General features: G+C 37.9%; 1 protein-coding gene across 10 annotated transcripts in view; it reads left to right on the top strand.

The window, feature by feature from the left end:
* Window positions 1-27,814, top strand: part of LOC126214866 (poly(rC)-binding protein 3) — a 524,736-nt gene that overhangs the window by 444,446 nt on the left and 52,476 nt on the right. For all 10 annotated transcript variants that reach the window (XM_049941512.1, XM_049941509.1, XM_049941508.1 and 7 more), the window contains 2 exons: window positions 8,411-8,467; window positions 25,759-25,875. In XM_049941512.1, coding sequence (XP_049797469.1) covers window positions 8,411-8,467; window positions 25,759-25,875 — 174 coding nt within the window. The remainder of the gene's footprint in view (window positions 1-8,410; window positions 8,468-25,758; window positions 25,876-27,814) is intronic.

Below are 27,814 nucleotides of genomic sequence, written 5' to 3'. Positions count from 1 at the left end.
TTTTCATATTACTCATATGTTAATACATATTGGCCATTACTGTGTACTTAGTTTCCATTTTAGCGCTCCACTTGTATCACTCGAGGCATGGATAAAAATGAATAAAAATACACATGAGTGAAGAATGAATTAAACAGATATACATAGAAAACACACGTGTCCCCGTTAGAGAGCCATTTTCCAACCGCAAATTTCATTCAGTTGAATTACAAAAAAGGGGGATTGCTTTGGCTTTAAAGTGTATGAATGCTTACTAGTGCCTAAAACTGAAAAACTATATGCTTTTATAACATGAAATTTTGTGCTCTACAACTTTGATAAGTTAATATTTACAAAGAAATAGAGGGGCTAGCCAGTACTTACCTCAGCTCAGTACAGCCAATAGATAACACAAAACAGAACAGAAAATTTACATTCCTAGCTTTCAGAACTTTGTTCCTTCATCAGGGAGGAGAGAGGGGAAAACAGGGAAGAAGGGAAAGTGGATTTAGTTACTCACAACCCAGGTTATGAAGCAACAGGGAGGGTAGCAAGGATGGAGGCAGGGCTTCCCTCTGACAACCATGCCTCCATCCTTTCTACCCTCCCTGTTTACCTTTCCCTGTTGCTTCATAACCTGGGTTGTGAGTAACTAAATCCACTTTCCCTTCTTCCTTTTTTTCCCCTCTCTCCTCCCTGATGAAGGAACAAAGTTCCGAAAGCTAGGAATGTAAATTTTCTGTTCTGTTTAGTGTTATCTATCGGCTGTACCGAGCTGAGGTAAGTACTGTTTAGCCCCTCTATCTCTTTGTTAGTATTTGTTTCACATCTTTATATGAGATTTCCATTAATCATAAGTTAATATTTTTCATTTGGAGCCGGCTTTTTAGTAAAATTGATAAAAATTGCAACTTTTTGTGGTCAGATGGCTGCACTGATTTTTACATTTAAGTAGGTCATTTGACGCAAAGTTTAATGCTCTATCATTTTGGTAATAGTAAAATTATACAGTGTTAGAGGTGAAAATCTGAAAAAAGTGCCAAATTACGTAGTTTTTGGCCAAAAGGGTTGTCCCAAATATTTTGGAGGTTGAAAACGTGGATTCGGCAGACTCAACTAAGTGCGCAAGATACAAAACTAAAATCTCAACCTTAATTTTTGCAAGCAAAAAGTAGGTCGTTACTGAACTAATTGGCAGGAACTGCAAATTGATACCAACTGCAGTTGTAAATTTTACAAGGATTTAGTAATCCAGGGTTTATTGCAACAACATTTTGTACGTGAGGTAGGGTTAAAGGCAGTTCCATGTTTCTGCATGGATACATTTGGTCTAAAAAAAAAAAAAAAAAAAAAAACAAACGCGCGCGCGCACACACACACACACACACACACACACACACACACACACACACACACACACACACACACACACACGGCACGCAAAGGTAACGAAGTTTTATTCTCTTCCGTCTGTGGGCTTTTCGTTTCTAAGATATAAAGTGGGACAAATGATTTACTTCCTTGTTTTGTGCAGCACTGCTACCAACACTTGCCAAGAGGTAATGTTGGGAAAGAAAGTGGTTGTCAGCTGCTGATTATTCACAGCCAATGAGAGAGCAGTGGGCAGACATCTTTTGAAGCAAAAGACCGAGGAAAATTTTTGCGTTGTCGTATCAACATGGATGTGAAATCTGCTACACATTCGGAAAGGAATAGTGGTGTCACTTACGACCACTGAAATTGTGATACATTTGGGGACAAAAGTCGAAATATTTGTGACAACCAAGATTATCTTACTGGCTTCACGCAACAGATGCATTGCCAACCTATGATCAGTACAGGAACACCACTATCTGGCACTGGCCACAGTATAGACTTTAGTAGCCTCACGAACTTTACTTGGCATTCACATTTGTTGGCTTCAGACTCGCAACCTGAAGCTTCTCTACACATCATTATGTTGGAACAACCAAGGTTTCAGCGAGTGAGGGCAGTATAACGCTCTAGCTGAAAAGTGTGTTCTTTTTTGGAAAAATGTTTATCATTGGCAACTGGAAAAAAGTGTATCATTGGCAACTGAATTAAGCAAAATTACATGCAGAGATTAAAATATACATTATTGTTGACTCGTTTTTGTTGTAACAGTGGAAAACTGAATTAATACTTGTAATGGCAAGGCTTTCCTCTTGATTTCTTTCTGTGTTACGTGTTGTGTGCAACCATTCTCATGGTATTAGTTTTACTACATATCTTCTCAGGGTGTGAACATTTTAAAAATGAGTACAGAAGGGTTCTGTGTCCTGTGTAGTAGAAGTTACATGGTGAAGAAATTGCTGAATCATCTCTACAGTTTAAGCTCTCTCTCTCTCCATAATCACATAGACCTAATACCATTTGTTTTCACTGTTTTTTATCCAATTTGTAAATTTTCTCCTCATAATTTGTTGCCTTAAGACTCATCTTAATTAGATTTTGACGTGTCTGTTGGTTTGGCTCAATACCACTTGATTAAAAGATGTGACAATAGTGCTTTGTGTTTAAAATTGGCTTTGTGTGTGTACACTCATTGAAAAGTATTGAAGTTGTTGTGTGTGGGCTTCAAAAAGTGCTGCACAGGAATCTCACGTCTACTGATTGCATTTTGATAATGTAGGTAATTGCTTTTGTCAAAATGTTATTGATGTATGATTTGTAGAGACTGCCTTTCCCCATAGCACTGTTAATTGTGCCGTCACTTATTTTTGTTACTATAGTTGATGAACCAGTCCCAGAACTAAGCTCTGACTGCTGGAACACATGAAAGCTGCTGTTCTGTGTTCTTCAGTTGTGACAGTTGTGCGATTAACAGCAGCAGCAACTGTTCTTGAAACCTGTTGGTGTGCCATCGTTGTTAATGTGTTCTGTGTTGTAATAAGTTAAAAAAATGTACACATTAAATAATGCTGTGGTTGTTCTGAGTGCACCCAGAAAGAGAATAGTAAGAAGTGTTTGGGGAAATCCTATAAGTAAAATGTTAGAACACTGGAATGAAGTTGGGTTATTAGTAGATAGATATATCACAATTTACTATACGAATTTCCATTTTATTTCTTTGGCCATTGTAAATGGCTGTTCTCTCTGAATTTTGCATGGTCTCTTGTATTAGTTTTGGAGCAGAATTTAGCGTGAGGGTCTATAGATGATAAAATATTCCGGAAAGTGGTAGTTTTGCAGCTACGCTTTTTAAAAATTCGTTGATTTCATTGCTACTGGTGTAAGGGCTGCAACCCCTTTGTCAAGTGCACGTACGCATTTAAATAAGTTGCACCAAGACTGGATCTTCGTATTGTGACAAAAAATAAAAACACCTATAGCCGTCCTTATGATTTTATTGTATTTTGTGTCTGCCAGTTTCAATGCTTCATTGCATCATCTTCAGGCTGTTTTGATGCGGTACAGGTTGATACGATCCCCATGCATAACCCATCCGTTGCCAGCATTCCTGGATACGCAGATAATCTGAAACTTACGTGTCAGCACTCCAACGATCAACCTGTTGATGGTTGGAGTACTGACATGTAAGTTTGATTATCTGCGTATCCAGGAATGCTGGCAACGGGTGGGTTATGCATGGGGATCGTATCAACCTGTACCACATCAAAACAGCCTGAAGATGAAGCGTTGAAACTGGTAGTGACAAAATCATAATGACCGCTGTAGGTGCTTTTATTTTTTGTCACGATAGTAAACGGCTGTTGTCCCAGAGACTTCCTGCTAAAAGGATGGACATACAAAAGCATCTTTGTATGTCTGTGAGCAGTGACGATGCCTGCAACTGTGAGACTTGATTAATTTAAACAAGAATTAGCACTGGAGATTGAGGCTGTGACAGTGAACTATTACCTGAGAAACACAGAAATAAAACAAAAATACATCTCTGAATGTGGTTGTAAGTGTTTAAAAAAATCCTGCAAGTTTCTGTTGCTTACTGTCAAGGATGTGGAAGACTGGATTAATCAGGAGAAAACACAGTGGCTGTGTCCCATAATTTTTGTTGTTGTTTTTCTAATGTATTTATCAGTTGGAAGATAACCTGTGCCATTTTCATGTTATTAAACTGGCTTAATCTGCTCTCATTCGTGTTTATTAATTCACCTCACCCACCGAAAACCAAATAGAACCTTTTGTACCAGTAGATTAATGTAGATTTTAAAAAGGGTAGGGATATGAATGAATGATCTACAGAGCTTCATTTCCTACTGTCACGAAAGTCTGAGCCGCGTTGTATGTCAGCACTCTTAATAATGGCAGTGGCAGTAACTTGTCTCAGATTGCTCAGTCCCACATGCATGTTCACAAGCTGCATTGTTTTTACTGCTCTGACTATAATTGTCCCTTGCAGATATTACTGCAGTTTTGGACTACAGTGTAGTGTAACAACTCTTCCGGATATCAGTTCACAGATATGTAGGTTTAGAAACTGCAGCACAGATCAGATGTTTGCCTGTGGCTGTTAGGTGAGTAGAAGTGATTGTAGCCAAGAAGTTAAATTTAGCAATGGAACTAGATGTTGGAGCCAAGTCTAGGGTCAGGTCAATTTCAGTAGTGTGCTACTTTAAATTGTCTTGCTTTCCTTGCCCTCTTCTGACAAGCGAGTGAATAAATCGAGGCCTCATCTTTCGCTTGCGTAATGTTCTTCAGTTAATGTCGCTTCTTCAGTTTTGGAAATCAACTATCCCACTCCATTAGGCCATTGTCTTGGTCTCTTATCTCCTGGACCGAGCGAGGTGGCGCAGTGGTTAGCACACTGGACTCGCATTCGGGAGGACGACGGTTCAATCCCGTCTCCGGCCATCCTGATTTAGGTTTTCCGTGATTTCCCTAAATCGTTTCAGGCAAATGCCGGGATGGTTCCTTTGAAAGGGCACGGCCGATTTCCTTCCCAATCCTTCCCTAACCAGAGCTTGCGCTCCGTCTCTAATGACCTCGTTGTCGACGGGACGTTAAACACTTACTACCACCACCACTCTTATCTCCTGGTATCTAGCAAAGAACTCCTTAGGTGCATCTTTCACCTATTTACTTGACTACATGTCATACCAACTTATATTTCAATCAGAATAAAGCAGTCTATTCCATTGTTTCCAGATCGTTTGTTGGGTTTGGAGTCTCTGTTGGTTGCTTTGTAAATGCCGTTGAACAATCCCCAGTTTTGTTTGGTTTTTGTATAAGTACCAGAAATCAAAGCTTCTAAAACATTACAATTCCCATTTCTGACTCATTGGAAGTTTAGTTTTGTATGCCGGATTTGGTGTATCAAAAGCAATCACATTGATTTTTAATATTTTATTTCTTTGGCTCTGCATCCATTTATTGTCTTCACCTGTCCTAAATACAAAAAGCTTACAATTTTCTGACTTATTTTTTACAGATTAGGTCAGACTTGTTCTGTAAATTTCATGTAGTTTGTTGTTTAAGCTTATCTGCACTACAGGCAAATTGTAAAAAACGTTATCAGCAAAATTAAGGTTTTTTTTAATTGAAATCAGTTTTCGACTGTTGTAATAAAGTTGAAATAATTGCACTGATAAAACTAAAATTCATTTTAAGTATATTAATTATTTATGAAGAGGCCATTGAAAGTCTATAAATTGAAGGAAAAGTACATTCTATTATGAAACTGCATGTAACACACGGAAATGACTTGTAATTGAGTCTGAAGAAGTTGTGAGAATAAAACTAAAACATAACTGGCAGTTGGAGAATTGATTTCAATAAAAAAAATAGTTAATAGTTGAATAATAACACGGTCGCTTAAAGGGCACGCTGCCTCTTGTTTGAGACAAAATTTAAGGAGATTTATAGTCCCTCAGTCTTTTTTCGGTCTGAAAACTTATTTTTAGAATGGAGAACAGTTTCGATCATGCAGAATCACCCTCCTTTCTCACTGCTCCCCGTCACCTCTGTTTTCTGTGTCCTGTCAGTCCAATTAGAACTGAAGCCTTGCTTGATGATATTCTTCAACATGTTATCAGCTGAATTGGAGTGGTTTCTCAGATAAGGTAGAGATCTTGTTGTAACTAAGTCATAAAGTTTCTCAATTTGTTTTAAAAAAATTTTTAATTCGCCTACATCCACATATATACATTTCACATGCCAAGATACAGTGTGTGGCAGTGTGTACATCATACCAGTGTTAATGATTTTTTTTTCTTTCCTTTCTCATTTGTAATTGAGCCGTGGAAGATGATTATGCACCTCTATGCGTACACTAATCTCTGCTGCATTACTTTCACATACATGAGTCGGTGGTGGCGGCATAACAATTGTATGGTCTCCTTTCGAAATGTTCCTGTTGGATTTTGATGAACATTCCTGCCACACCCTGTGCGATATACAGTTATGTTAGAGATTTTGCAATGCTCTCTGAAATCATTCAGTGCTGTTGTCGTGTGTACTTAAGAACCTTAATCATTGGTATAGTGCTCTAGAATCGATTGCACTACTGTCTAACCTTTCCTGTAAGGTCCACAACACTTTCCAGGAACCCTGCCAACAATTTGGTCTCTTCTATCTGCTCTCCCTAGGCATTGTTGATCTATAATTTTGTTCGTGAGTTGTATACAATCCAGTGTGCGGTATCCTCTTTTGAGGCCAGCTTGTTCTTTTGCTCAATTCAAACATATTTATCCTATGCGGGTTTTGAATATCTTGAGTTACTAAGGGGAAGCTGTAAGTCAAAAGCTATTTGTACACTCTCTCTCTCTCTCTCTCTCTCTCTCTCTCTCTCTCTCACACTCACACACACACACACACACACACACACACACACAAACAAACAATGTAAATAGGAGGTAAAAACATCCAGCTTTGGGGAATCTTCTTTCTACATGGACATCTTACTTTGCCCCCACCTTAAACCATTCTATAGAAATGCCTATCTTCAGGCATCTATCTTTTTTACACCTCAGATGACTTGTACAACACTTCTGCTGTTGTTTTGTCCGTGGTGAATCTTGTTGGAACTCTGTGGCTCTTACTCACTTGAGGAATGTTATTGTTCTCGTCATTGTTTTTTCTGATTCATCTCTTGAGCCATCAAAATGTATAAATACTCTTTGCAATGCTTTTACAATTTCTCCCATATTATTGTGCCACCGTAATTGTAGGGATTTGTACTCAACATAAGTAGTTTTTTGCGTTCTGTAATACTACATGGAATACATTTACAAATTCAAAAAGTTATTAACATTTGCTTGAAACTCATACCATCACTTTAAAAGTGCCATGTTTCATTTCAGATTTTCTTTTGCCTTCTTTGTGCTTGCAAAATTGTTTAAGTAGAGCTGTTACATAATCCCCCATTTTATCTGTCTGCATAATTTTTTAGCCTTATACCTGTTATTCAGCAACTTAAATCTGTGATAAGATGCAGTTTGAAACAGTGAAAACTAATAAAAAAACTGAAGAAATTGTCTTGCTTGTTTAGCTGTTATTACAGTGTAAACGGAAAATTCATGTAGCAGACATCTTTGCAAACTATACTCTTTCATCAGAGTGATTCTTATGGTTAAAGTTTACTGACATTTCAAACTGAAAATGAAAGGAAATAATAATAATTTGGTGAAGATCATCTTCTGAAACCTTATCAGCTGAACCAGCACATTAAAGTTTGATGTAATTAAAATTCCAATAGGCTTCCATTGGTGTACAGATGAGGACTCCAGTGGGTGGGATGTACACAGTTACTGGATAGAAAAATTGTAATCCTTTTAATTATACTCTTCTGTTTTCTTCTTCCACATCCTTTCTCAAGAATAAATTTAGAGAAACCCTGAAAGTTAGAGATTTGTACTGTATTTCTCCAATTCAATTTTTGCTATTTCAGCGGTTGGTAAGTGAACATTATTTCTCGGAAAAACTTTTTCTATATTTCACCAGTCATATACCATATGATTCTTGACATATTTTTCCTGCAATACCTTTAGTTTCCATTCTGTGAAGTTCTTGAGGATTTTGGAACAGTACCTTGCATTTGGACAAAATTACATTTTAAAAACTCCTATGCAGTTAAACTTACTATCAAATCTCTTTTGAATAACTTTTGGTCATAAACTATACTTTTATACCATTGCAACAAAGGTCCGACAGTTTCCATATCATACGAATGTAAACCTAATTTGTGATACGGTTTTCTGTTTAACAAAGTTTGTACACAATTGGCACTGCAATTGCAAAGTAGTAAATTGGAGCTTAGGGCTTTTTGCGAGATGTAGGTATTGGGCAGAAATTTCTCACCTCTATGCCGTGTCTTTCACATTATTGTGTTTTTGCATTGTGGATATGCCATTGTAGCTGAAGATTATCTTGTCCATGTAGGAGAATGCTTACTCATTGTTTTATGTCTGTCTGAACTGTTGATGAATTTTAACGCTTTCCTTTTTCTTTGCAGGAGGTTGGGAGCATCATTGGAAAGAAGGGTGAAATTGTTAAAAGATTTAGAGAGGAGGCAAGTATTTGCACTTATTTCATTAAGATAGAAATGAAACTTCTACTGAATTTGACTTGTATTTTTATTTTTATGATGCCAAAAAGAAAATATAAATATTTTATATGCTTGTGGTATGTTGGCAAATACAATGTTTGTGTGGTAGTCCACATAACTGAACATTCTGTTGACAGTTCTGACAAGTTAATTTTAATGACCAGTGGTGGTAGTATATGATTTAGTTGGATTACACAGTGTGAAACATGTACCACACATGTTGTTAACAATACTGAGATGAACCCTCTACATCTACCATCACCTGCCACACCCGTTTTTTTCCTCCCCAGTTTTTGTTTTTTCACACGTTTTGTCAGATACTGAACGTCAACTGTAGTGAAATTGCTGAGTGAACTATGATAGTCAATCTGATGTCCGATCATACAGGATATTAAATGAGATTATACAGTGATGAAAGTACTAAACTCATGATTAAGGTGAAGTAGTTGTTGTTTTCCACTGTGATCGTTCTATTTAATGGTTTTTAATGTTTGCTAAATGTCACTGGATGAATGTCTGAAACATAAGGGAATGTCTTCAGCTTGTTGTTATTCTGCCTAGTCTACACTTGCTTTGTGTAATCGAAGACTTGCTCACTCTGAGCCACACAGTTATTTCATCTGAATATCAGCATTGGTAACTTTTCTCTTACAGAGAGACCAGATCCTGCGAACCACAATTTCGGGCGTTAATCGGCATACTAATCAGGACCAAACGGAAGTAACTCCTGTAAAAGTGTCTAGATCACTACCATTTTTGAACAAAACTCCAGATTGGAGATGGACCAGTAGGAATCGAAATAACCCTTTAAAGTAATGACTAACAGTATGGAAAGAATAGATTGCTACTCACCATATAGAGAAGGCATTGAGTAGCAGAGATGCATAATGAAACATATTGCCTGCGATTTGATGCCTACTCTATATAGTGAGTAACAGTCTATCCTTCCCATATTGTTGTTATATTCTAGACTTCCCATTGTTAAAAAAATTTAAATTTTTTTACATATGTCAGGTCTGCAACGTAATCGTTTTGAAGAAATTGAAACATTGATTTCAATTATTGTGGGTATTCTTAGGAAGGTAAAAAACTAACTCAGGCAGTAGTAAAATGTTGTAAGGCTTGTGTTCCTGTCAGTCAGATTGGTTGGGCATAGATTTGAACTGCACTCCTTGCAATATATTTTACTTGTTCAAAAGAGAAAGTGATCAGCTGTGAAATTTTATAAAGTAAAACAAACTTTATTGTGAGTTTCAAAGGGTTATGCAGTTTTACTAGAATCTCACTCTTTTTGTTTCTCAAATGTGTACTAATTGTCATTTTGTTGTGGTAAGCCTTCGGTGTGCTGTACAATACTTTTCATAAAAATGGAAAAAGCATATAAATCCCTTGTACCAAGCACAGTTGATGAATACCATTTCTTGTAGAGTGAGATCTCCAACCCAGTGCCTGATGGACACCAAACTCCATTTATGTTTATACCTTGACGGTGAATTTAGACGCATCGTGCATGTGATAAAAATGGCATGTGTTATTGGAGCTGACAGCTGATTATGTACGAGGTTTTGACTTATTATATTTAAAAAATATTGTAGTTTGAACCTATGCTCATCCAGTCTGATAGTGATTGTAACACAGGTGTTACAGCTCATAACTAAATGTTCTCTATTTTTTGGACTTTTAACATATCCACTTGGCTTGAAACAGGCTGGATGTGATGACCTTTGACGTAGGGCTAAAAACAGTGAAAGTGTAATGATCTAACTTCTTTCTTAGAAGTTACTTTTGAATGACCACAGAATAGTGAAAGTCACTGTCACATTGTTACGAAATTTCTTTCACTCCCATCATTTCAGCAAGAGAGATATTCAGTTTTTATTCTGCTGTTTCTGTTGCATGCACATGGTTTTTAGATTGCTCTGCATTATCCCCATTCATCATAATATTCTGAAGTTTATACCGTATCTCTAGCACTTCTATGATCCATTTTACCTTACCTGAAGTCAACCAAACTGGCCTTTCTCATGCATATGTCAGGTTTTCTAATTCTGTATAATTATCAAGTGAGCAGCTTACTTACAAAAGATAACAAACATTACAAAGTAGTTCTGATGTTTGTCCAGTCATTCTGTCTTGTCGTGAATATTTATAGGGAAAAAAGCACTCGTCTTCAGGCCACGAGTGGCCTACCGGGACCATCCGACCACCGTGTCATCCTCAGAGGAGGATGCGGATAGGAGGGGCGTGGGGTCAGCTCACCACTCTCCCGGCTGTTTTGATGGTATTCTTGACCGAAGCCGCCGCTATTCGGTCGAGTAGCTCCTCAATTGGCATCACGAGGCTGAGTGCACCCCGAAAAATGGCAACAGCGCATGGCGGCTGGAAGGTCACCCATCAAAGTGCCGGCCACGGCCAACAGCGCTCAACTTCGGTGATCTCACGGGAAGCAGTGTATCCACTGCGGCAAGGCCATTGCTATATTTATGGAAATCTGATAGAATTATCACGATAGACATATATTGGTGTTGGCGAAAATTCTAATTCCTAAAATTAACTGTTTTTAGTGTGCTGATGATATTCCACTGATTTCAGGTGACTTATTTGCCTCCATTTGCGATGTCAAAACTGGTAATTTTATTCGACTGTTTATTGCTTTGACATCAAACAATATGTACTCAGGAGTGAACTTTCCTCAGATTTTTGAGGTACAGCTGCCACTTATCATTCCTTCCTTCTCAACTTGAATGTGTGCTTTCTACGCATTCTTAGTATGATGACCTAATTTTAAACTTCAGTGCAGTGAAGTTCAGACACCCTGCGTCCATAATCAGTTTTCTTTCTTTCTTTCTTTTTCTGCACCCACTTCTTTTGCCATGTCGTTCTCATACATTCTGGTTTTACTTGTTTCCATTTTCTGTTGATTTCATTTGTGTAATCTGTAATGCTTTTATCAGTTTAATATTTACTTTTATAGTTCCTGGGTCAAACATGGATTTTATGCTGTGATAAAGTATGTATCCTCAACTAGTAATGACATAATGAGATGGCAGAGTGATACAACACTGGACTAAAAAAACAACTTGGGAGGCAGTGGTTCAGATCCCTGTCTGGCCATCCACATTCAGATTTCCCACAGTTTCTCTTAAAGTTTAAGGCAGTATCTGGATTGCTTCTCTGACAAGGACGAGGTGAATATCCTTTCCCTTTATTACCCAATCTGAGCTTTTCCCCAGTCTCTAATGATCTTGTTGTCAATGGGACATTAAACCCTAATCTCTCTCCCTTCTTGAACAGTGTTTGTTCTGCAATCCAATATGTGGCTCCAGAATCTTTGTGTAAACATTATGTATTCTGTAATAGAGCTGCACAGTAACTGTCGGTGAGATGAGAAAACACTGAGGTATTGCCACAGAGAAGTTTATAAAATTACAGTTCATGATTCATTGTAGTAGGCAGGCAAAGCTGTCATCAGTGTCCTACTCCATTTGGCAGGGATCAGCTTATGCCAACTCAGCTGTTGCTGATTTCATCAAAAATGCTCAAAGTGTATCAAAAGTATATCTATTTGTTGTAAATTTTGAAGTTAGTTTGTTACGAACAGTTGACACTTGTTAATGAACTCTAGTAGATGGCTCTTATAATGTCAGTGTCTGTCCCAGATCCCTCTATTGTTTCGTTGACTAGTGATGATGAGTGGTACTTGAGCAGGTTGTGTAAGTCACATTGCCATGCTGCAAGACAAATGTGCACGTGTGTGTTAAATGTAACAATGAGTTTCTTGCGTGTAACAGATGCCGTTGTTTTGCTTCACTTAATTAGATGTCTGATTCATAGTTTGTAATTGTGGGGCAAGCCAAACGTGTGAAGTGAAAATAGGAGGAGAAAGAATGTTGCATAGCAAAGCCCACAAACTCGTGTACTTGGGGAGGAAGTATTTTGAAGAATGGACATGGTGAGCTTTTACTTCCTGTTGCCCAGGTCATAAAGAGGACCAAGGCATCTTTAAAAGTAAGCAGAAAGATAGTTGTAATGATAGTGAAAGAACAGTATAATATAGACTGACATGACAAGGCTGCAGTCACCAGGAGAAAAACCGAGAGAGCTTTGGACAGTTTTCAGAAATACATACTTCACTGTCTTATTTGTAAGTGATACCATTGGCCATTCCCTTCCCTTAACAAAGTTGCCCACGTAGCTTTAGAATGGCGATCTTAAAGGCAGCAAATTTTCATTGTGTGCAGCGGACAAAGACTAAGGCTTCAGCTAATCCATTATTAACGAATGTAAAATATTAACAGAAAGGGCAGATATTGCTACGTGGTGGTGCAGATTTGTGGAGGATCGAGGGTGCGAAATTCAAAATTTTTTGCAGTTAGATAAAATTTCGGTTAGCGCCAATGATAGTTCGAGCAGTGCAGAAGAAAATCACTATAGTATCTTGACAGTGATGTGAGTGGTGATTCACATTGTATTTTCTTCTGTTTATAACTGTTAATATATTGATAAAGTCTTTGTTGCTCATTGAGGAACAGTGCAGTTATTTAACTATGGAAAGAAGAACTGCAAATATTTGATCAAACTGTGAAAATAGTTGGCATTTCTGTTGTGAATACAGAGAAGTTTAATTAAAAACTTTCGCTACTCGAGAGGGCCCCACGAAAAAAAGAGAGATTGTGGAATAGTGAAACTTTGTGGAAACGTTCACAAGGACGTACGGAAGGAAAATAATGAATCGACCATTGAAAGAAACTCGTTTTAATTATCACATGAGAGTGTAACATTTGTTTTCCATGCCAGTGTTTATGTTACTGGTTACAAGCATTGGTCAATGTGATAACTGTCTACTACCATGACACCCTGGAACTGTGCTGTAGATAACATTTCACAGTTGTGTGCAGAACTTTTCAAACTGTAGACCACGGAATGTTCTCCCTGTCGTGACACACCTCGTGCACGATTCGAAGATCACACATTGCATCCAGTGTTCTCAACCAGAGCAACAACAATCTCTTCAATAATTTGTGGTGCAGACATTTCAACATACTTGCCTCTTCTCCTTGCCATGATTCGCATGGCTCCCCGCACCCTCGGCCATGGGTGTGAAGCCTAGGGACCGATGACCTCAGCAGTTTGGTCCCACAGGAACTTACCACCCACCACTGCCACCACCCGCCTCTTCACAATCTTTTTGAATTTATGTATTACTTCCCTTATTTTTCCGTAAGAATATGCGAGCTGTAGTGACATTGTCACCTGACCACGTGAACTGTCAATACCATCCGTTTTTTTCATGGCCTATAGGTAAGGAATAGATAGTGTAGCACAAGCTTTCAAACGCCCACAAGATTAAAATTTGCTTTCAGACTGGAAATGTTTTAAAAATACTATTAAACATGTGACTACACAGGAAAATTGTGTTATTCACAAAATTTCTTGCAACAACCAAGATGATGTGTGTATGTAAGATAAACATGCTCAAACCTCTGAATTCTATTTGCATAATTCCCCCCCCCCCCCCCCCAACACACACACACACACACACACACACGTGTTTAAACAGAATGTTTAACACTTAATAATTAACTAACGTGTGTGAATTCTAAGACTTTGTTTCAGCGTATCTGTTCCTTCTGTGTACAGATCCAAAGTAAACATTGCCCCAGTAACTGGATTGGTCACCTATCTTTTATTAACATTTTTACTTTGACATTACTGTAATCATTGTCATCTCACCATTGAGTGATGCGACACAGAAATTGGCCTTTCGTATTTACCTATTTTTGTGTGTGTTTGCACACACTATCTGATTGTAATATCTGGACAGTAATGTAATGTGTACACCATTTGCCTTCTTGATGGTTTGGACTATGCTGGGGACACTTTCAATGAGTTATTTGAATGTCTGTGGAGGAATGGCAGCCCATTCTTCCTCAAGAGCTGAGCTAGTGACATTGGACACTGGGTCTGGAGCAGAGTTGACATTCTAACTCTTCCCAAAGGTATTCCATTGGGCTCAGCTTAGTACTCTGGGCTGCTCAGTTTCTGTGTCCACCGACCTTTTCCTCACAAATGTTGCTTAGAGAGGATGTTTACGCATGGTGATACAGTATTCTCTAAAATGTTACTCTGCTTTATGTAGTACACAGTGATGTAAAGTGTGTGTTCATATCCTTCTGCATGTTGCATTTTCTTCAGCACAATAAGGAGACCACATCCTAACCCTGTAAAACATCCCCATTACACCACCTCCAAAATCTCAAATTCACGTCTTTCAGCATGCCAAAATAATTTTAATTAGGACAAGAGTTTCATTAATTTTTTGTAACAGATTAAATTTTCCTGTTTGTAAACAGCTTCAAACTAATCATGTTGTGTTTCGAAAACTATTGATCTTCCAACAGTACTTTATGTTGCTTGTTGCTTACCAAAATTGCTTGCTTGGCAACAAATTCTTTTATAATTTTTGTATTGTGTTGTTTTTCCTGTGTATATGCTTCTGGAGAGGGCATTTTTATGCAGTTCTCACTATTTAACTTGTTAAAAGTATGGATTTTAAAGACACACACACACACACACACACACACACACACACACACACACAATATGTAAAAATTCTGAAATATATGTATAGTATCAATCTCAGTGGTTTCTCTAAGCAAGTCAAAAATCTTTTCTTGATTTTTAATAAGGCTCAGTATTGTGTTGGTTATTGAAATAGTAATTTTTGCACTGGAAGAAGTTTCCTTCTTATCATTGCATGTATCAAAAACTATTACACACATGAAATAACATCTTGGTGCCTACACAAAATGAAATATATCTAAAATTCAGTTTAACTTACCATAAAGAGATGATGGGAGCTGGATGAACTATATTCCTTAGTCTCATTAAAGGAAAGAGAAAGTGATCAAATAAATTCACAAATGCAAAAATTCAGTGAAAGTGAGATGTTCATTAAAGTATGCACTAATCGGACAATAGGAAAACTGCTTAATTCAGAGTCGGTCACTTGAACTATCAGTGTCACTGCTCAAAGTGACCGTATTATCAAGTCTTGGACATAGTGTTTTAACACACCTTCATTGTTCTGTGCTTCCTGTAACACTAGTTTCACACATTCCACTACCTTTTACCAGTTGTCTTGTCACTTTTTCATTTGCCCGTTCAAAAGGCATTTCCCTTTAGTCGGTGTAAATTTTTTTCTGTAGCAGCAAAACTTTTAACCTCACTCCGAATGAGTTTTATCCTGCTAAAATAGCAATGGTAAGGAGGCATTCAATGCACTTAAAGCCTATAATTTTTAGTATTTCATCCACAAGACAAATTGGATTTTTCGACTTGTGTTACATCACAAGTTCTTAGTAATTTTGCCCTTGTCGAGTACTGTTAAACTGTAACTTACATTCCTCTAGCCAGCAAACAGTCTTTTTTTTATTTTTTTCATTGCCTTTGAGTGCCTTACCTTGTATGATCAAATGATACAGTCTATTAACCATAACCTTGACGCGACTCGTAGCAAGGACAGTTTACCAGTGTGTAACATATCTGCTGCTACAAAGGTAGCATGTAGCTTTCTGAGCTTTTTTCTTGAATAATGTGTGTATATTTCATGGCGAATTGCATATTCCTGTAATGAGTAGAGTTTTGTGACCATCTCCTTGAGGTACCTCTTTCCCTTGTCACCAATACAGAGGACTTGCCCAATTCTTCTTCTGCTAAAATCTTCTTGCAGATTCATAACACTGATCCTTCATTAATTTTTGAGCAACTACAGTTTGCCCCATTGTTGAATCCAGAGGAACAAGAGGCAGTCCTGCCTGTATGTCTCTTTCTCAACACTTTCTAAAGTTTTCTAGGGTTGTGCAACTTCGGTCGGTCCCTCTTTTGATTAGGTTTGTCACACAATGTAAGGCATGTGAACCACTGCTCACAGAGGACTGGCTGGAACAATGCTTTAAGAAGTGCATGACGCTGCCAGCACAGCTCTCATTGGTTTGTTTTTAGTGGTGTCCTTCATTGAACAAATGGACCCATCTCCTTACCGTTGAATCACTTATTGCATTTTCTGTGTGAATCTTTTGACAAATGTTGACTCACTTGGTGTTCTCTGCATTCAGAAAATGAATTAACATATTTATTCCCACAAGCCGTGGGATATTCAGTGTCCTTTGCCATTCTACAAGAGTGCTATACAGCATAAACACACAGAGAACTCGAAATGTTGTCATCTTCTCCTTTACTCAAAGCAACTACCGCAATTGTAGCATGCCACAGAGAATATAAAACGGAATTTACTTGCTGGATATACCTCATATTACAGTTTCTCATAATACGAGACTGTAATGTTATCCACATGTTTCGGGTTCATGCTGTCAACATGGTCTTATCTTGGAGATAGTGGATTAAACAGCTCAAAAAGCATAAGGCAGCATAAGTGCCACATCATCGGCTGTGGGCAAACAAACATCTGTGAAAGTATGATTGAGGAGGGTGACGAGTGGTGGAATGAACATTGTGTGTTACTTGCAACAGTTTGTGCTTGGTATTAGTATATTTTGGTAATTAGTCTAATAATTAGTGTAGTTGTCAGTGACTGCAAAGTCTCCTGGGTTGGCTCCTCTGTACTGATTGCACCTGTGACAAGCCAGAGTTACTGTAAGTGACCAGTTGATTCCCAAACGAGTCTTGTGTGTTAGGACTGTTTGTCTGATTGTGTTGGTGGCATCCATGTTAGATAACTGCCAGTTTTCATCATAGGCCAGCACTGCCAATAGTTGTGCTACGTCACTGTGGTTTGGCACTACATAATGTCTGCAAACTGTTTACTGTTGGCCACAGGTGGCCAGTTTTACCAGTGAATGTTGTTTTGGCCGATTGTGTTTGTGGTTTTAGTTAGCCATATTTATAATGAAAGGGGTATTAGTAAATTTTGAGTGTCTGTACATTCATGCATCAAATATGATTCCTCAAGAAGTTGGAGGTGGAACATAAAGTGCATATCAGTTTACATATGTATAATGTAGCAGTTCTTATAATTTCTATCATCATCAAAATCTTTGAAAATGTTATTTATAAAGATGCTGCTCATCCTCTGTGACAACTGTCAGAGGTTTGAAGAGTCCTGAGTCTTCTTCAAGCAGACAGCGCAAATATTGCACAAGCCAATGAACTATAAATCAACCTTTTAGAAAGCCTCGATTGGAACCCTATAAGGACATAATAAAAACTGAAAGGAACAAGCACTAGAAACATTTCACTATTTCTCTAATATGTTTGATTCAAAATTCAGAGGAAGAAGATTAACTGCTGAACGAGAAGAAAGTGCAAAAAAAGGCACATAGTGATGCACGTACCTTTGCAAGCATAATGCATTTAGGATTACTGATTCTGGTTATTATCCAGCCACTGTGTATTCTAATGGAATTGTTACAGCTACAGGCAAACAGATGGTGGAAAGTAACATAGGTGAAAACAGCAAAAGAAAAGGAGGATTTATTAAGTTTGTGAAAAGCTTCATTTCTCACTCTGCCAGCACTGCATCCATTGAAAGAATCTTCTGCACTGAGGGGCTTGTAAGCCCAAATTAAGAAATACTCGTAATTTAGGACAGAGCAGAACAGAGCCGAAAAATTATTTAAGCTCTAGGAATTTCTGCATGATTCCAAAAAAGGACTAATTTGTACTTAGTCATAATGATTCTACATAAAGTTCTTCTCTGGAAGTCAAATGTTGTTCAACTGTTTCTTAAATTGCAAGAAAATTTTAAACAATATTAATAAATTCTTGGAACAGTAAATAGTTGTCTTCAATAAATATGATGGCTCTTTCTAATTTGTCTAAGGCTATGTAACATTTAGTATGTTAATTAAATTTAGTTGCATTTTTGACATTTAAAAATGGCTTTTTAAAAATAGTTTGTGGTTTTTTGGGGTCAGGTGAAGTTAAAACAACCTGTTCGTTCCCCATGGTCACTAATTTAAGAATTAGTATATTCCATCTCTGAAAGAAAGTAACGTTTTCATATTAATAACCTGGTAGGAATACCACTGAGAGTAATTGCATTTTATAAATTTTGCAATTTATTTTTACATAGCACTTACTAACCTAAGTATTCATGTGCTTTAGAAATAAAAATATGACTTGCAATTGTAGCAGCTCTGTTACTACAGTGACCTCTGCCGCTTCATTTTAATATAATTTAAGTGTGAGTGCACAGATGCACACATGTCTTACCGACGTGTAATCACTTATTAATAAGCATAAAAGTCTGTTTACACAGGCCATAAAACCTGTACATTGTCTACAATATTGTCTGGCAACATGTGGCCACACAAATTGAAGCCACATTTACTGCAACATTGCTGGCCTCTGTTGCCTGGAAATGTTTGCAGCACTAAATATCTATGGCAGAAAAGTTTCAGGGGGCCACAAAGAGGTCAAATGCAAGACAGTGGGAATGAGCGTAGCTGTATTACTTTCGCATCACATAAAGAATAGAGTAAGAATGAGAAATTTTGCTTCACAAGTGTGTTCTGTTTTAAAGTAAGTGGAATGTTTCAGAAAATTTAACTAGTAAGCTGATGTTGTTGCATACCTGTTGCAAAATTTTAAGGTTTCAAATATCTTGTAGAAGCAGTTCGCCCAAGAATTGCTAAAACCAGTACAAATATGAAAGAGTATATACCACTTAAAACCCGATTATCTGTTACCGTGTGGGGGTTTAGCTACTGGTGATTTGTACAGAAGTTTAATCTATCACTCTGGACTTCATTAATCAGCAATTAGCCTTACGGTACCAAAAGTATGCAGTGCTCTGATAGTTCTGAAAGACTTTATTAAGGGAGGTTTCAAATAAGAATAAAATTTTTATCCTAATTTTATTTTCGTTGTCCAGTACACACTTTTTACACCATAAATTCCTGTTTCTTGTGTGAGTCAATATAGTATGAAACTTGAAGCATCAAATGCATACCCTGTCAGTGAAGAGCTGCCTACACTTCCACTTTTCCTGTGCAATGTTTTTGCCTCACGTCTGGCATGGCTTTAAATATTTGAGTTTTTTTTTTTTATTCTGGCTAATTTGCAACAGCTTGCCAGCAGTTTTTCCGTATTGTGATCTTTGTATACATTAAATAGACTCCTATAGCTCTGCTCATAGATGAATCACATTTTTAAAAAATGGTATTTTCTTGGTTCTACATTGCTGTAGACAACAAACTTCAATAACAAATAACTACAAAGTGTGTGACATGCAAATTTTCAAACAAAAGCAAAACAGTATTGTTTTCACTCAGACACGTGACTGCAGGACTGTTGGTGAGAGTAGTATGAAATACCACACTTAGTGGAAAACACCAGCAATCACTCACCAGTTTGTTGGCAACTACCTGCAACAGCCTACATCAGTTATATGACAAAATTTTTTGTCTGTTGCAGCCGAGTTAAAGGCAATGTTGTTGTGGCCGAATATTGCCGTAAAATGGGGCACTTCTAAACACAATTTAAGAAATTGCGATAAAGACTATGATGTCAAAGTGTTCAAGAAATACATGTTCGGTACTATTTCAGACAGATAGCTCTCTTAGACATCGTTTCTAATTGTACAACATTACAATCCTCCCCACCCCTCTAAAATTAATTCCAGTTTGAAGATTTCGCTACTATTCATTATTTGCTACATTGTCATATGCCCAAAGCTGCATCGTCCCAGCACACCTTAGCTGCAATAAGAAATTGTCAAATAGTGTAGATTTGAGGAACGTGAAGGAAGCTGGGTGTAGTAGTCTTAGGGCTCGGTGTTGGGGTCACCCCGAGGGAACAGGATAGGCATTTTCATCTGGTGAGCTTGTCTAGGTGCAGACTGGGGAGGTTGCAAATGGTATATGATAAAATATGTGGTGCAATCTGGGAGGGTGGGAGGGATGGGGGAAAAGGCAATAGAACAGACTGTACAAAACCTAGTGGTTGCAGATTTATGGATAAAGGTATCAAACTAGTGTGAAATGGTGGGGACTGTTGGTAAGTGGGGAGGAGGTGTTACAGATTCATATGCTGAAGCTGAGAGCATTGTGCTCAAGAAAATATGCTTGGACACTATGTGGTTTACTTAGCTGTTTGCCACAATCTGATATTCAGGTAAATAGCTGTTTAGTGACAGCATAAAAGGCTGTAAAAGTAAAGTCGTATGCAGCCCCAGATCTTCGATATTTCCGAACTGTGGAAAAATATTGATAGTGGTGCCTCCCCCTCGAGTGTTTGGGATGGGGTGTCAAAAATTTTAGAAAATAAAGTTTTCAAAAAATGTTCATTTTGTAGCTCACATCTTTCTGAAGAGTTTGATATATAATACATACATGTTTGGAGAAAGGTAAGACATGTTGTTTGGTCTGAAGCGTGCCAAACTGTAGCGTCAGACCTCTTCACACAGCATTCTTCTATCACACGCCACTCTATTTCACTCTGGAATTCAGGCATGTATATTTTGTATTGGAAGCCATCAAACCTGTATTCAGGACAGTGGAAAGTAAAAAAAATCCAGTGATGCCTCTTATGCTCTCAGGCAGCCAGTTTGACATCCTCTGATTATTTGTAACCAGGAGAATAAGAACTCCTGATAAAATTTGCACTCTTCATTGCCTATAAGCTAATTACTTTCTCTTTTGTGTGACATAAAATTTAACATAGGAAACATAAAACCAGTGAAGGAAAGACACAAACAAGGCGGTACACGCTTCTTCAGACCTTAGGTCCCAGCATTTTTTCCTCTCTAATCTTGCTACAGCTTTACACGACGTGCTTTCCCTTCAGTTTTTTCACTTTCTGCTAGATAAAACGATATAGGCCTTTCTAATATTGCAGCAATTGTAACACGTGACAAATAAGCAAGACTGGCACAAATGGTCATTTTTATAACACAATAGAATATAATTCATGAAGTCAAATATCAAATGTCTATCAGGCCTACTACAAGCAAAACGTTTTGTGTTAGGAAACAGTTTCACATTCCATTAGTACACTCCAGTTTCTCAAGCGAGAGATTGGGAATTAGTAGTATGAAATTTATATAAAAATTAGGAATCATCATATTCTTCCATATAATTTGCATGGTGATACCATTTTCTCTCCTTGGTCATTCTGACAAACCTATGACATGTTTTCCGCACTATTCTGAGAATAGAACTTAAGCGGCTGCTACAACTGGCCCTTACTAGTGTAGCAATCCGGCAAAAATTTTCTGTCAGAATGTTATTTTCTTGGATACGTCGAGAAGTTAATATGTAATCTTTCTTACCTGTTATTCCTGTTAGTTGTTTATTTCCACTGTGGTAGTCTGAATCTATGGATTTCACAAAGAATTATAACAACGCTGATCATTTGTGCACCCAGTCGACCACATTAACAGCAGCAATTGGCATTCACCTGTTTGGGTTTATTCTGCTCACGTTGTAGAGCCCCAGCCCCTTTTGTCTGTGGGAAAGTTTATGTCTAGACACAAAGAATGTGGGGGGGGGGGATAGAGTGGGGGGGGGGGTGTTGATACCTGTTGCTGGCACATAGCCTACTCCTGTTGAGTAGCACCAAGGTGGCTGCCGAGCTTAATGTCCCCATCTGAAGGGCAGTTCAACGTTATCACCAGCATTGTCACCTGCACTCACTTCATGGTGTAGTGTGGAAAGATTTGCAGTTTAATCTAGGGAATTGGTGCAAAGTCTGGAGATCACGAACTTTGCACCACCACCCCACCTTCCCTTTGCTGGAAAGGCAATGGGAAAATTCGCAACACCCGGGGTGGTTTCACAGATGCTGGCCATGCCAGGTGTCGCTTAATTCCAGTGATCTTATGGCAATCGGTGTATTCGACGAGGCGAGGTCCTTTGCGTATAAAAGGCAGAGCACAAGTTTAGTAAGGTCAGTATGACCCAACCACACGCACTGGTAGCCTGCCTCAGATAGGGTAAGGTATGCCTGTGATGTGACTTGAATAGAATGTTTTGGATTGATGTATAGATCGGCTTCTGCATACTGGTCTTTCACAGGGATACGGTTCATGTTGCAAGGAATTGGAGGTAGGCGTCGCAAAGAGGTGTGGGAAAATTTAATTGAAGGAAATGAATAGAAACTTCTAGAAGGAACTGAAAATGTAACGATTTGTGTACCCAGATTTTTGTGTTATTAATAGCCACAGGGCCTGGCGAAATTCTGTTCGAACTTATTAAAGTCCTTGATGAAGAACATATCAAAGTCTTAAACAAGCTGTTTAACAAAATTTACAACACTGGTCATTACCCTGCTGAATGACTATTATCAACTTTCATTCCCTTACCACAGAAGAGGAATAAGAGATGATCTGAAGATCACACTCATTAGTCTTATGAGCCATTCTCGGAAAATATTTCAGAGAATCATCGATCAGAGACTAGACGAAAAATGTGAGAAATTAATTAGTGAGACAGTTTGGATTTAGGAAAGGTTTAGGTACAAGAGAAGCAATAGTCACACTAAAAGTTCTTGTACAAAACTGCTATGATCAGGGTAAAAATGTAGGCCTCTTTTTCATTGACCATGAAAAAGCATTCAATAGAGTGCGACATCATAAACTCGTGGAAGTTCTCAAGAGAATTGAGAAGATGAAAAAGATATCTGCTGATAGAGAATTTATATTGGAATCAGAGAGCGCAGGTTAAATTTGATAATAGGTCACAGATTTGGTCAATATATGCTGACAAGGATGCATACTGTCACCCCTGTTATTTCACTTACACTCTGAGAGTCTTTTTCAGTAGGCACTTGATGTAGAAAAAGGCATAAAGGTTAATGGAGTGCATATAGACAACATTTGCTATGCTGATGACACAGTATTGATAGCTGATAATTTAGATGACCTTCAACAACTTGTCAACATAGTAGGAGATAACAGCAGTACTCTAGGTCTGAATATTAACTTAAAAAAGACTAATTTTATGATTGTCACAAGAGAGTCTGATTCATTTAAAACATGCAAATCTACGATTTCGAGAGTCTGTAATACAAAGAGTCAACGAGACTAAATATTCGGAATGTGGCTTTGTGAAGACTGGTGAACCGACTCCGAAATAAAATGTCAGAGAATGCCCGAAACACCTTCATAAAATTTAAGAATATTCTTAAAAGCACAGATGTAAACCTAAACATTAGCCTGATTTGTAAAATGCTACATCTGGTCCATGCTTCTATACAGCTCTGTAGGACGGACACTGAATATGACAACAACGAAGAAGTTAGAGGCCTCCGAAATGTGGATTTATTGCAGAATGCTTAAAATACTGCGGACTGCAAGAATAGTGAATACCGAAGTAGTGGAACAAATGAACGAGCAGTGAGAAATGTTGACAGTGTTTAAAAGAAGAAAACTGCATACCTAGGACAATTGGTGTGGGACACCAAATGTATGCTTCTACAGTTAAAAATAGAAGGGAAGATTGAAGGAAAAAGAAGACAAGGGTGAAGATCATCATCCTGGTTGTCCAATATAAAGCAGTGGACAGGACTATGAAGTGTAGACCAGCTATTGCATACTGCGGTTTACAGAAGAAAGATGCAGCATGTGGTTGCCAACATTCATTAATGGATAAGCCGTAGAAGAAAAGAAGAAGAAGAAGGACTAAGAGATGAAGGTGTAGCTGTGTTTGATGATAAAACCCACACTATATGTTGGCTTCATCTAATTATATTTGGTAGTTCCTGCTTTCTCTTGTGATAGTGATTTGCTGCAGCGATTTGGAAATTAAAAAGTTGTTGATTTGTTTGCATTTGTTACTGTTATAACAACACAAATCCCTCCAATGAAATTTCTACACACGTAGGCCATGTATAACATACGCAGCTACTCACTAACGGAATAAATTCATTGTATAGAGTGCTCGTTTTGACAGATACGGCTGCATCACATCTCCCCTACGGAAGTGCCTGCTGTAGTATAATAGTAATTTCAGTGCATAACTGGACTCGAAAGTTCTGTTTTACACTTTGGGCAGACACCACCACAGCTGTTCTATAGATGGCAGCTGTTGTTGAGTAGTAGCGAAATGTCCCAGTGAAGCCGGAATGAACTTATTATTTAACATGATTAGATGAGGGTGCCTAGACCTCTCAGATCAGGCAAAGATTTTACACATACATTTCAGGTGCATAAAGAGTGATGATTTTAATGTGATACATACTAATGAAATGATATACAATTAAAATTATTTGAAGTGATAATTTATCTAATATGTTATTGAGTAAGAACTGATGGTCTAGTACACTGTTGTGAGGACGACGACAGTGGCGACAGTAAAAGGTGCCAAAGGAAAGAGATGTTATGACGAGCCAGTTCTGAGGGAGGGTACTTATTGTAGTGAGATAACAGGTGTATGCATAACAAGGACAGGAGTTATTTAGCACTCTGAAGTAGTGAGGGAGGATATTTTGGCTTGGTTCCTGCTGCGGGCGGTCATTTTAATTCTTCATAGAATGTTTCGGAGTTGTAGGTTATAGAGACAAAAAATTAACAGTATATTGAGCAGTTCTTTAAACTTTGTATGAAATTTTATTCACTTTGTCAGGTACCTGCGTGAATCAAAATAAAATTTGATGAGTTGTTTCACATCTTCTACTTATTTGGTCTAGTTGTGAGGAGGACGGAGGGATACAGTGCACTGGATTTTAAACCTTTCATCACCGAAGCAATTGACCTGTTGTGTACATGGGCAGTAGTAAGAAGAGTGAAAACATTTTGTTGCATTTGGCAAAAGGCTAGTTTTCCCACGTGAATATTTGAAACCGTAACCTTTGTGGCCAAACCAGTTGCTGCCAATTAAGTTGCCCTTCAAAATCTCTAGTGCGTACAGTCCACGCGATAGTAGCTATACGAAGGTGTTTCTTATTGTTCCGGTCTTGTAAACTGCCGTACGGCCGGGATAGTGGTGTGCCGACCACTGGCTCCTCTGTATCCACATCCGGTGGTGCCTCTGGGCCGAGTTGGTCCTGTCGGGTCTTCGAGGCCTGTTCGGGTGGAGTGTTGTTTTTTGGTATTAGTGGTTTTCTTTGTGTGGTGTGAATTTTTAAACTTGTTGGTTCCAAATTTTTATGTAGTGTCTAACAATCTTGAACAACATTCCAGGTGTAAAAGGTGCTTAAGACTTATTATTTGGTATGATACAATGTTAATAAAGGCCATCCATTTTCATGTGCATAATTGAATAGTTGAAGTGAATTGCTTCTTTTTCTTTTTGTAGTCTGGCGCGAAGATCAACATATCTGATGGCTCTTGTCCCGAACGAATTGTCACTGTCACTGGACCGACAAATGCAATTTTTAAAGCTTTCACCCTTATCTGCAAGAAATTTGAAGAGGTAAGTAGAGATCTTACACACACAGTGCTGTGGGTAGTCAGATCTGTGCAATCGTCATCTTATAATTTTGAGCTAGTTTAATGGACATCGTCATTGTGAAACAGACAAAAACATTTTTGAACTAAAATGAGTTGGTAATGTACATTGGACATAGTTGTCTTTTCTTACATATTCTGCACACTGTTTGAAGTATTTCCGTGTATTTATAACAGCACAGTTATATTTTCAGTAATATTTCTGGCAGATGTGTATGAAAGATGTTAAAAATTAACTAGCACTAAGTTATTTCCTTAGAGTGTAATGGAAGGTCTTTCTCTTCTTCAAGAAATAAAATAGATTAGATAGTGTTGCTTCAACTACAGATACTGCATTCATAATTTGTGCCTCTTAATTGAATGTGCATGCATCAGCTACACCCTTGCTGCTATTACATACTTTTACAATGCATGATCTTGGAGAGAACTGTTTTCTGTCTTAATGTGAGTTTGTATTGGTAAATTTTTTCCTTCATTAGTGTTACTGTTTGTATTGTTCTTTCTGTTGGATAGCTTGGATTATTTACATTGGATTCTGCAGTGTAACTTTCATGCCAATGCCAACATTTAGCTTTGTTTAAAGACCATACATTTCATCTTCTCTGTGTAAGGTAAATCAGAAATTACTGCAAGGGAAACAGTTATTATAATTAGATTTTACAAGTGGAAAGAACTTGATATCCCTGTTAAATATCTCTTTCCTTGCCTTTGGCTGCTTTGGGAGATTTACTGTGAAATGTACTTGCACGTATTTTTTATCAGTTTCATTTTAATTAAACTTATGTGCCCCCATGTATGTTTCTTCATATTTAAAGTTGGTCTGTAGCTGCATGATGATTTTACAGAGTTCAGTTTGTAGATAGCATGACCTCAGAAATGATATTCAACTGGGATATCAGAAAAAAGTATTTTTAGTTTTTTTTTTTTTTTGGTTTGTTGTGTTTGTATAATTTCCAACTCCCCTTCTTTCTTCTTCAGTATATATATATATATATAAAAACAAAGATGATGTGACTTACCAAACGAAAGCGCTGGCACGTCGATAGACACACAAACATACACACAAAATTCAAGCTTTCGCAACAAACTGTTGCCTCATCAGGAAAGAGGGAAGGAGAGGGAAAGACGAAGGGATGTGGGTTTTAAGGGAGAGGGTAAGGAGTCATTCCAATCCCGGGAGCAGAAAGACTTACCTTAGGGGCAAAAAAGGACGGGTATACACTCGCGCGCGCGCACACACACATATCCATCCACACATATACAGACACAAGTAGACATATTTTAGTCTTTAAATATGTCTGCTTGTGTCTGTATATTTGTGGATGGATATGTGTGTGTGTGCGCGAGTGTATAACCGTCCTTTTTTGCCCCTAAGGTAAGTCTTTCTGCTCCCGGGATTGGAATGACTCCTTACCCTCTCCCTTAAAACCCACATCCTTTCGTCTTTCCCTCTCCTTCCCTCTTTCCTGATGAGGCAACAATTTGTTGCGAAAGCTTGAATTTTGTGTGTATGTTTGTGTTTGTTTGTTTGTGTGTCTATCGACGTGCCAGCGCTTTCGTTTGGTAAGTCACATCATCTTTGTTTTTTAGATATATTTTTTCCCACGTGGAATGTTTCCTTCTATATATATATATATATATATATATATATATATATATATATACACTCTTGGTTCTGTGGCTATGGAACACACCTTCGGGATAACTCTTCATATTTCTTGATCGGTCTTCTTTTGTTCTTCAGATAAGTGTTGTTGTATTCTTCCTGTGTCGCAGCCTTAAAACGGACTTTCTTTGCTATCATCTACATCTACATTTATACTCCGCAAGCCACCAAACGGTGTGTGGCGGAGGGCACTTTTCGTGCCACTGTCATTACCTCCCTTTCCTGTTCCAGTCGCGTA

Source organism: Schistocerca nitens, chromosome 12 (assembly GCF_023898315.1).
Source record: "Schistocerca nitens isolate TAMUIC-IGC-003100 chromosome 12, iqSchNite1.1, whole genome shotgun sequence".
NCBI classification, from domain to species: domain Eukaryota; kingdom Metazoa; phylum Arthropoda; class Insecta; order Orthoptera; family Acrididae; genus Schistocerca; species Schistocerca nitens.
The sequence above is the reverse complement of the archived record's forward strand: the minus strand, read 5'-3'. Positions and strand labels throughout refer to the sequence as shown.